General features: G+C 38.5%; 1 protein-coding gene across 1 annotated transcript in view; it reads left to right on the top strand.

Moving 5' to 3' along the window:
- Positions 1-10,522, top strand: part of aldh1l1 (aldehyde dehydrogenase 1 family, member L1) — a 78,323-nt gene extending 67,801 nt beyond the window's left edge. The window contains exons 20-24 of the mRNA XM_057846947.1: positions 555-653; positions 5,170-5,335; positions 8,392-8,497; positions 8,574-8,773; positions 10,357-10,522. Coding sequence (XP_057702930.1) covers positions 555-653; positions 5,170-5,335; positions 8,392-8,497; positions 8,574-8,773; positions 10,357-10,412 — 627 coding nt within the window. The 3' untranslated portion in view covers positions 10,413-10,522. The remainder of the gene's footprint in view (positions 1-554; positions 654-5,169; positions 5,336-8,391; positions 8,498-8,573; positions 8,774-10,356) is intronic.
- The last annotated feature ends 2,836 nt before the right edge of the window (positions 10,523-13,358 follow it).

Below are 13,358 nucleotides of genomic sequence, written 5' to 3'. Positions count from 1 at the left end.
CCTTAGAGGTCATGGGTCTTCCAGCAAGACAATGACCCAAAACACACTTCAAAAAGCATTAGAAAATGGTTTGAGAGGAAGTACTGGAGACTTCTAAAGTGGCTAGCAATGAGTCCAGACCTGAATCCAATAGAACACCTGTGCAGAGATCTGAAAATGGCACCCTTCAAATCAGTTGGCCAAATAAGAATGGTCTAAAATTCCAGCAGAGCATTGTAAGAAACTGGATACCGGGAGCGGTTGTTTGCAGTGTTTTTGTCTGAAGGTTGTGCTACCAAGTATTAGGCTGAGGATGCCAATACTTTTGTCCGGCCCATTTTTAGAGTTTTGTGTAAAATTATAATGATGATTTTTTCCCATTCTCTTTTGGGTTTTTTCCATTGCAAACAAAATAAATGAAGATATTACTACCAAGCATTTGTAATTGCAATCATTTTCTGGAAGAAATTGAGCATTATCTGACAGAATTGCAGGGGTGCCAATACTTTTGGCCAGCAGTGTACTATACGTAAATAATATAGAGTTTAGCTGAGTTGAGTCAATGTATATTCCAGGGCATGAGTTCAGTGTTCTTCAACAAGGGAGAGAACTGTATAGCAGCTGGCAGACTGTTTGTGGAAGACAGTATCCACGACCAGTTTGTGGGGAAAGTGGTAAGTGCTTTGTTTTCTTCTTTTGGTTTGTTTCCTTGAACGTGCGAGTAGCTACATTCAAGAGCTGCTGCTTACAAAATGTACCTTGAGATAAATTTTGTAATGAAATATATGACTAGATGTGAAATGTACTTTTATCAGAACCATTTGCTAATTCAATTTCCACTTTGTGCTTATTTTGTGAATTCATGAGTTATATCACGAGGGTAAGTCAATAAGTATCTGCGCTCCATTTTTGTTATTTGATACAACAACAATACAAAAGTTACCTTCACATCATCTTCAACATAGTCACCCTGCTTTTCAATGCAGTTGGTCCATTGTTGCAAAAGCTTTGTGATACCCTCAGAAAAAAAGTTTTCAGTTGAGCAGCAAGCCACCAGGCATGAAAACCTCTCACATTTCGGCAAAATTCGCCGTTTTCACAGTCAAAAAGGGTGACCTACTTGAATTGTGTAGATCCGAGGAGAACATTTTTAAGGGGTGGGTGGGGGATCTTCTCGGGAGCTTTTTTTAATGTTGGACGCTTGGTATGCAAGCGGGGAAAGCGGCACAAAGCCAAAAAAGCGCACCAAAGACCGAAGTGGCCAAAACATTGACTTATTTCAACGAAACAAAGGAGGGTACACTGTTGTGTCCTGTCTCTTCAATGTCAAGCTTGGCTGCACGTCAGCTGTGAATGAACACCTAAAGCGCCGTCACCCAGTTGTAATTTTGGAAGACGACAGGAGACAATTACACGCTGGCAGATTGTAAGTCCATCTAACTAATGACATGTTTTATTGAAGTTGCTAAGCCTGCCGCGATATGCAATGATTCCATTTATCGCACGGTAAATAAAAATGAGGGCGGTAATTTCACGGCTGTGTTTTATCGTCGCGTGCGTGCGTGCATATATTTGTGCGTGCGTGTTGATGGCATACGAGACTCCATTTCCTTTCACAAATGTTTATTGGTCATCAACACGCCGTAGAATTAAAGTTCAGACATACAAACATACGGAAACACATCTATATTAAACACTTTAAACGTTAGCATTGCTACATTGAGGCTAATGGGGAAAAAGGGGACCTACTTTAGCCTGCTATAAAACATTGGCAATCTTCTCCAACACGCAAACTTATGGTTAAAAGGTGACACTTCAAACATGAAAAATTAGGCTAACAGCATTTGCAAATGAAAAAAATTGATTACTGACACCACATACAATGACAAAAAGCTTTTTTTGCGGAGTGTAAAGCTTACTGTTAGCGGGTTAGTGAAAGAACCTCAGGTGAACATTTCAAAATAAAAGCACTTCATGTCCGTCATATAAATAACGACTTCTGGAGTTAATCCCACATACTTCAGAATTCAGATTCTACGCTAAGAATAGCTTCAAAATGACAACCTTTATGAAAAATGAAAGAATAGCTTCAAAATGACACCCTTTATGAAAAATGATTATAATACTATTATATATAGTAATATGCTATAATATTAATGCTAGATATTTTATTAGGAATTGTTTTGAATCATGTTGGAAAGATGAAGTCAGTGTTCTGAATCTGTTTACATTCCATTCTTTTGCACAACTTAATGCTATCAGCATTTGACTTCATTGTTTGTGATTTATTTTTGTTAATTACGTGTTAATTTGTACTTTAAAAGCGTCATCAAAATTTTCATTGCTAAATTAGTAAAAAAAAAAAAAAAAAAAAAAGGAGGGCCTAAAGCCTCTTTCATCTGTTGGTCAGTAGCGAAACGACAGCTTCTAAAAGCACTGTAATCTGACAGGATGACATCATTACTGTATCGAGGATGTATGTATAAACAAGCAATATACAATATACAAGAAATTAGATCAAAAGAGCAGACACCTATTGACTTACGCTCACATTAGCTTTCTTTTAGTACTCTAGGAGCTGAGCTTAGTAAAGTTATGCTATGACATTCCTGGTCAGATGTCTTAGGGTGCTTTCAGAACTCCAGTTTGGAGCGTTTGTTCCTGAAACAAGGGGTGTTTCTTCCTAAAAATCCTACGTCCTTCTTAGGTCCTTCCTAAGTTTTTTGGCCAGATTTGAACATAGCAATTGGCCTTCGATGTGGAACAAAACAAGTGAGTCGAGATTGACAAGAGGAGGTAGTCTTGGCTCGATTGCTTTCGTGGTCCAAAGCAGTTGGTTTACAGTGAGACTCAGGTTTACAAACAGAACTCACTCATAACTGTGATATGCCCAGTTGAAACGATGGCAATAACCTAGCAATTTTTTACCTTATGCGCCATAGTGTTGTGATGTGCAGATAATGAAGACTTGGTTTTAAGAAAAACCTGGACATTAGTTTCCAACAGCAGTTAGAATCAATGGTGCTGAAAGTGGGGTACTGAGGATGCTGCAGCAACCCCTGGTGTTGGGGAGAAAAATTGTTTTGGTAGATTCTTTTTTTTGATGTTGTTAAAAATAAATAAATAAAACATATTGAAACAATAGCGTATTTACCTTTTGGGATTACCTTAATTTTCGGACTATAAACTGCTACTTTTTCCCCCCTCATTTTGAATTTTGTGGTTTATAGTCCAGTGCGGCTTATTTGTGGATTTATTTGCGTTAATATGTAACACTTTATTTGACAGCGGCATCATCAGACCGCCATAAGACTGTCATTATGACATGACATTATCATGTGCATTAACGAATGCTTATGACAAATGTCATTAAGTGTCATCCGGCAAATTATGTGACTAACTTCATTCATGTCCAGCTTGGATCTTTTACATCCATTCAAAAGGGAGATAATTTTCCGGATGACACAAAATGACATCTGCCATAAGCATTCATTAATGTTCATGGCAGTGTCATGTCATAATTATGATGGTCTCATGACAATCTTATGACGCCACTGTAAAATGAAGTGTTACCTAATTCCAAGACTAGCAATTAATGAAACAATTAGAACAGTAACTGATGAAATTATTATCACAGAACATGAATTTTGATTTTTTTTATTCACATCTGTAGCGCTGCAATGCATGCTAGGAAACATGTTGGACAACAACAGTGTTGACAGCAGGTGGCAGCAGAGGTTGACTGTCTCCCCCAAGAGAACGGTGATTGCCAAATTTAAGCTTCTTGAAGCAATGAAGCTTTGTAGACAATTGGTTTAAAGCTTCATGGTGGTTCATTTGGTCTTATGACGATCTTATAATGCTGCTGTCAAATAAAGTGCTGTCGGTTGATAATTTTTGGTGTAAATATCTTATAATACAGTGAAGACAGCTGTAGCTTGTAGTCCTGTGCGGCTTATCTATAAACAAATGCCATTTTTATGTTAAATTTGGTGGGTGGCTTATAGTCAGATGCACCTTATAGAGCGAAAATTACGGTAAAGTTGAATAAAGCGCTATTTGAACGGAACGTAAACTGTTGACAGAGGAGGCGTTAACATGGCACCAAAATGACTAAGCAATTTTTTTCTGTGCAATGACAGCAAAATTTTCTAAAATTTAATTTGAGGTCGAAAATGAAAATTATTATGATGATAGTTCTATTTAAAAAAAAAAAAAAAATAGCTGCAGATTTAGATCGTGGAGATGCCAGTTATTCACTAGCCCAAGCTGGAGCAACGTACCGCCGACACTTGAGCCCCAGTCCCTGGATACCCCGGCGTCGGGCGAAGCATTACAGGATTTGATGAGCCTTGTCAGCCAGACATGAGGTTTCCTGAGAAGAGGCTTGGATTTGAAAATTTCAAGAGGCCATTTCAGAGGCATTAGCTGCTTGCATTGTAGCCATATTATTGTTTGTTGTTGCTGTTAAGCTGTCACCGGGCAGAGAGATTTTCGTGTGCAATTTATTTTAGCGTTTTGAAAGGGGGGGGGGGGGGGGTTAATACGAGGCTTAATGGACCTTTTAGTTTTCAAATGTGTTTGTGTGTCATTGCGCCGTCTACCTTTGGGGATTTGTACTATAATACATGGGAACTTTTATTTCCAAGACAAAAACTCCAACACAGTAGGTGAAATAGGACGCCGTCTTTGTAGTAGCCTAGTAGTAGTATGTAAACTATCCAGCATGCATCTGTACTGCCATTGTGCACGCCTTGTATGAAGAAAGCACAGGAGCATGACAAATTTGGACCGAAACAGCTATTTTTGGATAACTCTAATAAAAGATCCCCAGCACCCCCTGCTGTGAGGGATTCCAGCTCCCCTGGTTATGTTTGTTGAGAGAATGTAATGTTTTCCTAACATTGACAACTAGACTATACTTGCCACAAAAAATAGACTGAAAACAAAATAACCACACACACTGTGCTCCATTACTACACTTTCCAGAGTCATTTCCAAATGATGCGAGTAGTGGTTGTACAGTGGTTGCGCAAACACCCCAAATGTAAAAAGAGACAACTGTACCGATTTAGTCCCTGAATATAGGCAAAACAAACAGATAGCAGGTCTGCAAGCACCCTAAGACATAAGAAATAAATATTTGCTGGAGTCATTATAAAATCACATTTAAAAATATTTGTCTGTTAGGTTCAAGAGATTAAGAAAATAAAGATTGGTGATCCACTGGACCGCTCCACAGATCACGGCCCTCAAAACCACAAAGCCCATTTGGATAAACTGGTGAAATATTGTCAGATTGGTGTCAAGGAGGGAGCTACACTGATCTGTGGTGGAAAACAGATAGAGCGGCCAGGTAAGGCACTGTCTGCACTATAAGCACCTGCACTTGCACTACAAGTATGTGTGCTTGCGTGTACTTGTACTACAAACACATGTGCCTGTGTATTCTAGTACTATAAACGCGTGTACCAGCATGTACTAGTAGCCTACTACATAAAGGTGTACTTGCATGTACTAGTGCTACAACCCATGTACCTACATGTACTACTACTACAAACACGTGGACTGGTTCGTGTACTTTCATATATTTGTACTACAAGTATACTGGCCAGCACACCAAAGCTACTTACGCAATTTCTTTAAAAATTTCATTTTCTAGTCTCTGATTAAAATGCAACATTGGTGTGATAAGGCAGCTTGATTCTCCATTGCGAAGGACTTATCTGGCAGCCCAAAGGGGAAGGAAAAGGATGTTGTGTGCTTCAATATTTTGATCCTGGTTGCAGTAACATTTTTGGCTACCAATCTTACATACACTGCTGGCCAAAAGTATTGGCACCCCTACAATTCTGTCAGATAATGCTCAATTTCTCCCAGAAAATGATTGCAATTACAAATGCTTTGATAGTAATATCTTCATTTATTTTGCTTGCAATGAAAAAACACAAAAGAGAATGAAAAAAATAAATCATTATCATTTTACACAAAACTCCAAAAATGGGCCGGATAAAAGTATTGGCAACCTCAGCCTAATACTTGGTAGCACAACCTTTAGACAAAATACAGTAGCTGCAAACATCCGCTTCCAGTATTCATCATTGAGTTTCTTAAAATGCTCTGCTGGAATTTCAGACCATTCTTCTTTTGTCTCCAGGTCTCTGAGATTTGAAGGGTGCCATCTCCAAATCTCTCCACAGATGTTCTATGGGATTCAGGTCTGGACTCATTGCTTGCCACTTTAGAAGTCTCCAGTGCTTTCTTTCAAACCATCTTCTAGTGTTTTTTTAAGTGTGTTTTGGGTCATAGTCCTGCCAGAAGACCCATGACCTCTGAGGGAGACCCAGCTTTCTACATTATGCTGCAAAATTTGTTGGTAGTCTTCAGACTTCATTATGCCATGCACACGGTCAAGCAGTCCAGTGTCAGAGGCAGCGAAGCAACCTCAAAACATCAGGGAACCTCCGCTATGTTTGACTGTGGGGACCGTGTTCTTTTCTTTGAAGGCCTCGTTTTTTCCCCCTCTAAACTCTATGTTGATGCCTTTTCCCAAAAAGCTCTATTTTCGTCTCATCTGACCAGATACATTCTTCCAAAACGTTTTGGGCTTTCTCAGGTAAGTTTTGGCAAACTCCAGCCTGGCTTTTTTATGTCTCTGGGTCAGAAGTGTTGTCTTCCTGGGTATCTTACCATAGAGTCCCTTTTCATTTAGACGCCGACGGATAGTACGCGTTGACACTGTTGTACCCTCGGACTGCAGGACATCTTGAACTTGTTTGGATGTTAGTCGAGGTTCTTTATCCACCATCCGCACGATCTTTCGTTGAAATCTCTCGTCAATTTTTCTCTTCTTTTTTCCACATCTAGGGAGGTAAGCCACAGTGCCATGGGCAACTTATTGATGACACTGTGCACAGTAGATACAGGAACATTCAGGTCTTTGGAGATGGACTTGAGATTGCCCATGCTTCCTCACAATTTTGCTTCTCAAGTCCTCAGACAGTTCTTTGGTCTTCTTTCTTTTTTCCATACTCAATGTGGTACACACAAGAACACAGGACAGAGGTTGATTCAACCTTAATCCATTTTAACTGGCTGCAAGTGTGATTTAGTTATTACCACCACCTGTTATGTGCCACAGGTAAGTAACAGGTACTGTGAATTACACAAATTAGAAAAGCATCACGATTTGTCAAAGGGTGCCAATACTTTTGTCCGGCCCATTTTTGTAGTCTTGTGTAAAATGTAGGGCTGTCAAAATTATCGGGTTAACGGGCAGTAATTAATTTTTTTAATTAATCACGTTAAAATATTTGACGCAATTAACGCGCATGCCCCGCTCAAACAGATTAAAGTGACCACATGGCCACTTGTTGCTTGTGTTTTGTTGCCCTCTGCTGGCGCTTGGGTGCGACTGATTTTATGGGTTTAAGCAACATGAGCATTGTGTAATTATTGACATCAACAATGGCGAGTAACTAGTTTATTTTTTGATTGAAAATTTTACAAAATTTATTAAAACGAAAACATAAAGAGGGGTTTTAATATAAAATTTCTATAACGTGTACTAACATTTATCTTTTAAGAACTACAAGTCTTTCTATCCATGGATCGCTTTAACAGAATGTTAATGTTAATGCCATCTTGTTCATTTATTGTTATAATAAACAAATACAGTACTTAAGTATGTACAGTATGTTGAATGTATATATCCGTCTTGTGTCTTATATTTCCATTCCAACAATAATTTAAATAAAAATATGGCATATTTTATAGATGGTTTGAATTGCGATTAATTACGATTAATTAATTTTTAAGTTGTGATTAACTTGAATAAAAATTTTAATCGTTTGATAGCCCAAGTAAAATAATAATGATTACATTTTTTCCCATTCTCTTTTGTGTTTTTTCATTGCAAGCAAAATAGATGAAGATATTACTACCGAAGCATTTGTAATTGCAATCATTTTCTGGGAGAAATTGAGCATTATCTGACAGAATTGCAGGGGTGCCAATATTTTTGAGCAGCAGTGTTTTGCTCCTTTAATGTTCAAATTATTATGGTGGTTTACAATTATATTAAATAAAAAAAAAAACTGGTGTATTTTTGATGAACAGTTCAGCCTACTACAAAACTTATTCGTATGCTGGTGCGGAGAATCAATTCACATTCAGTGCTGATGTGAATATGAGTGTAAACCGTTGTTTGTCTCTCTATGTACTGTGTGACTGACTTGCGACCAATTGAAGCGTAGTCAGCCTTTCACCAGAAGTCACCCTGACCAGAATAATCGGTCTTAAAAACAGATGAATAGTTTGACGGTGATACCTAGAGGACCAATTATTCTTTATGGTGGAGTTTGATGTAAAACTTTGAGAATCACTGTAATATTTTGTTGTTGTTGTTGACAGGTTTCTTCTTTGAACCAACTGTGTTCAGCAATGTGCAAGATCCCATGTATATCGCTCAAGAGGAGTCATTTGGTCCTATTATGATCATTTCCAAATTTAAGAGCGGGTAACTCTCACTCCTATGAAGTGTTTTTTTTTTTTTTTTCATAACTTGTGCATTGTACCTTTTGTGTCTGGTTTAGTGATGTGGATGATGTCCTGAGAAGAGCTAACTCCACCGAGTATGGCCTTGCTTCAGGTGTTTTTACACGGGATATTAACAAAGCTCTGTATGTCAGTGAAAAACTCAATGCTGGTACAGTCTTTGTCAACACCTACAATAAGACAGATGTGGCGTCACCATTTGGAGGCTTCAAGCAATCTGGCTTCGGCAAAGACCTGGGTAAAAAATCCTGCAAACAATGTGTCAAGCATCAAATTACCACCTGTAAACAAATTTTAATTAGTGCTGTCAAGCGATTATAGTTCGATTAGTCACAACATTTTTTAATGTTTTAAGTGCAAAAAAAAAACAAAAAAACATTGCATATTTTAGGTTTGAAATACAAGAGTTGGGCAACTTTACGCTTGTAAAGATGAGTTAACAATTAATCTTTCACCAAATAACTTGTTAAAAAAAAAAAAAAAAGGGCAGCATATGGATGAGTGGTTAGCATGTCCATCTCACAGCACAGTTTTGAGACCAAGGATTCAAGCCCGGGCTCCAGCCTTCCTGTGTGAAGTTTGCATATTCGCCCTTTGCCTGCGTGGCTTTTCTCTAGGTACTCTGCGTTCCTCCCTTATCCCAAAAACATGCATAGTACACCTGTTGAACACTCTAAATTGTCCTTAAGGTATGAGTGTGTGCGTGAAGGGTGCTCTGTCTCCTTGTGCCCTACGATTGGAACTGGCAACCAATTGAGCCCTCATACTGCCAGTAGTTAGCTGTGATAGGCTCCAGCACCCCGTGATCCTCTTTAGGATAAGCGGCATGGAAGATGATGACACTTCATTTTCCTGGACTAAAAGAAAAGAAAAAAAGAAATAAAAAAGGGAAATCAGCAATAAGTGGTCCAATTATAGTGAATGTGAGGCATGCTGCAAGATGGTCTCCCTGTCTGTCTTCACCTACACAGGAATAAGAAAAAAAAGATCAAGGAAATGAAGACACTCAAGCATTTCTAATTTACATTGTACAAGGTACAGGCAAGGATAGCATGGTGCTATACTTTCCTGTTGGAGTGCTGGCAAGGTCTTTGAGAATTGACGTCATCAGGTAGCGGTCGGCAGCGAGGCGTGTCTCTCGTTGCTAAGGTGTTGCTATGGCAGTAACTCCAAAACTGTGATCAATTCCAAAATAATTTTTGTTAAGGTGAGTTTTGCACACAGCGCATTCAATGCAATTCAACCGAGTAAAATGAATTGAAGTCTTCAGCTGCCCTTTAACAGAATGAATCTACATCTTCTTTTCCTTAGGTCAAATGTTCATTAAAAAAAAAAAAAAAAAAAAATTTGCACATTAAAAGTAAAAGTCATCCCTAGGTGAGTGACACTGTTAACTGATCCAATCCCTGCCCCCACCTCCTTCTTGTTGTGTTGTTGCGTGCAGGCAGTGCGGTCTGCAGGGTGCGTCATTGCAATGCTAGGAGCACAATTATAATAGTAGACAATCACTCGTGTGCACCTTGCGTGCACGCCCCCCTAGTAATTTGCCACCTTGGGTGACCGCCCAACCCCACCGTGCCCAAAACCGCGGTTATTTATATGTTCTGTAATTTTCTGCAACTCATTGCCCGTCTGTGAAAAAAGGCCCACATCTCACCAGTCTGTGGTGAAAAAACGTCGGGGGCAACTGGTCCTAAGTGGCAGGAAAAGCTATAATTGATCGCGTGTTAAAAATTGAATTGACAGCACTAATTTGAATAATTTCTCACTCTTTATAAATTCTTTTTTTTAATAAAATCCATGTCTATTACACTCCATCAGGCCAAGAGGCACTCAATGAATACCTGAAGACAAAGGCTGTGACCATCGAGTACTGATTCTTGAACCCTTGCCTTTCGTCCCAGCACTTTTGGACTGGTTTTAATGTACTGCCTGTCTAACAAATTATTTTACTCATTTGAATAATATGGCTTTTTTTTTTTTTTTTTTTTTTTTAAATAATCACTCAAGATTAACCTGGAAGGGTCTTATGGTTATGTTGATGGGCCACTTTGAAACTATATATTGCTTCTAAACATACTGTAGCTTATCATGTCAAAAGGCTGATATAATACACTATATATTACAGTTCTTAAGTTCTTTGATCATTCTTTTTACTGTTGAACTGATGAATCATAAACAATATTACCGTATTTTTCGGACTACAAGGCGTACTTAAAATCCTTTATTTTTCCCAGAAATTGACGAAGCGCCATTGTGAGCATCATGACACACATTCATCATTCATTAAACCCATAAAAAAAAAAAAACTGTCAAACTAATAATTAAATGAATAATAAAACAATAACGACATTGTTTAAGTTTTTTAAATGGGTGACCCCCCCGCCACACACACACACACACAAATGGGATATTTTTGAATGTGTATTAGTGGCAGCACTGCGAGACATTGACCTTGAGCAAGTAAACACTACGCCATTTTACTACCCATGGTGAATTCAGGATAAGATTCGGATATCCCAGCTGAAACGTTGCGGGGATCAACGAGGAATCTCAACAGCAGATTTCAATAATCCATGGATATAGGAAGACACCATTTAAAGAACATCATTTTTAAAAAATGAAAATTTCATCATTGGTTCTTAAAGTGGCTGTTTTAAGGTTTCAATCACTATATTTTTCTTCCATCCCTATTGGCTTTATTGGATTGCTAAAAAGAAGTTTTTTTGTCACAATGTACAAATCACTAAAGCAGTACAGTGGTACCTTTAAATACAAATTAAATTTGTTCAAGGACCTGGTTTGTAAGTTGAAATGGTCGTATGGTTCCCATCAGAATACAGGTATTCCCCACTTTACGACGTACCCGAAATTCGTGATTTCGACTCTAAACCCAACACTGGAGTCGCTTCCTCCATTTTGTCTCCAGCTGTTTTTTTTTTTAAATTATATTGACTTTTGTTTTATGATGCATGCTTAAATTTTAGCGGAGTGAGCATAGAGCAGGTAGTACTTCCACATGCCGCAAGAGCTCATGTACACACAAAGAAGAACTTCTTTGCTCACACGAAGAAGAGCACACAGGAGGAAGAGCGCTTTTGCTCCCACGAAGAAGTTGCGCAGCTGAGTGAGAGAGTGAGGGGAAAGATTACAGTTCAAAGCCTGAGCTCACATTTTTTTCTTGTGAAGCATCCACAGAGGCAACACCTGTGTATAACACCTTTTGTACTGTTTAATGTGCCTTGTCAATTGTTGTCGAATACTTGGGGCGAGTTTATGTGACTGTTTTTGATGATGTGCGGACGCTAACTGATACATGCTAATCATTTGTATGAATTGTTATTGCTGTATCAGCAGCTAGTTATAAACGCAAATTTGAATTGCTGTTACTGAAGATGAAACTGATTTAATTTCATTTTTATTTTAGTATCATTCTACTAGTGATGATGTCATATGCAGGTTAAAGGAGCAGAATAAAGTCAGCAAACCACACGGATGTCTGACATTGTCATTTCGCAGCCTCCAACGTCTTGGTGAGGACAATACAATGACAACTAATACATGTTTTTGAATAGGACAACTTTTCTCCAATCTGATCGCTTATAAATGTAATCAGTTGTTCGCAGTCAGGTGCTGCTTGTTCCAGCAGAAAATTCATTGGTTAAATTGCCTTCGCTGTATCGACTGAAACAAAGTCCTCACCCACTTGGCCCTTTGTAGAAATGGATTGACACCTGTTGTAGAGTGTGATTCCCCTTACCCTGTGATGGGTGTTATGTAAAAGTGATTGAAGTTGACAAAATAATTAATATTACAGTTCTAGAGTGCTCTGAACATTCTTATTACCGTTAGAATGATGAATCACTGAAAAAAGCATCCCACATATAAAATGATTTCACTTTATATATTTCGTTGTGGGGATGCTTTTGAAAAAATGACAGATGCTTTTGACATCACTAATTTATTACGTCACTTTATTATATATACTGGTAGTCCCCTGGTTATGAATAAATTCCGTTCCTACGCTAGCGAAGTAACCCGAATTTCCACGCAACTCGTAAGTAGCCCTAAATACCTCCCAAATCTCAAAATAACTATCCAAAAACATGTATTATACATCAGTGCAACGTCCTCGCCAAGACGTTGGAGCTAGGTCCTAGCAAGAGAGCGCGCTAATCTCTGAAATGACAATGTCAGTCGTTCCTCGTGTGTGCGCTCTTCTTTGTGTGCGCATATACGTTCTTCTTCACATGTCATGCGCTATTACTTGCGTTTGGAAGTACGACCTGCTCAATGCGTCCTGCACCAATATAAAGGAATGCATCACAAAACAAAAGTCAACATAATAAAAACAAACAAACAAACAAACAAACAAACAAAATAAAAAACGGCCGGAGAGAAAATAGCGGACGAGACTCCGGCGTCATAAGGTCGAAATGACTTAAGTCAAGTACGTCATAAGCAACTACCTGTAAATATCTCCGGGGCGTCTAATAAAAACTGAAGAAAAGAGTGAAATGATGTCCAAGCAATTCAATTCGACTAGGCAGTCTGTTAGTAGCCTACCATCTTTTGCCACAGTTAAAACACTTCAATGTGTTGTTCACAGGAGCATTGGGAAAATTGTACAGTTAAAGATTGACATTGTTCACGACGCCACTATTTGTGCGCTCATTTGATTTTGGATGGAAGATGAAAATATGGTTCCCACCGTCCCTTGAAAATCGTAATCCTCCTGTATTCAGAAACAAAAGTACATGTCCGGTATTATTGTTGAAAATCAAAAATAATGTTTTATTTGGAGAACGAGCGAATACTAGTCT

The sequence above is a fragment of the Corythoichthys intestinalis genome, chromosome 9 (genome assembly GCF_030265065.1).
Source record: "Corythoichthys intestinalis isolate RoL2023-P3 chromosome 9, ASM3026506v1, whole genome shotgun sequence".
Classification (NCBI taxonomy): Eukaryota; Metazoa; Chordata; class Actinopteri; order Syngnathiformes; family Syngnathidae; genus Corythoichthys; species Corythoichthys intestinalis.
This window is presented reverse-complemented; position numbering and strand designations above follow the sequence as displayed.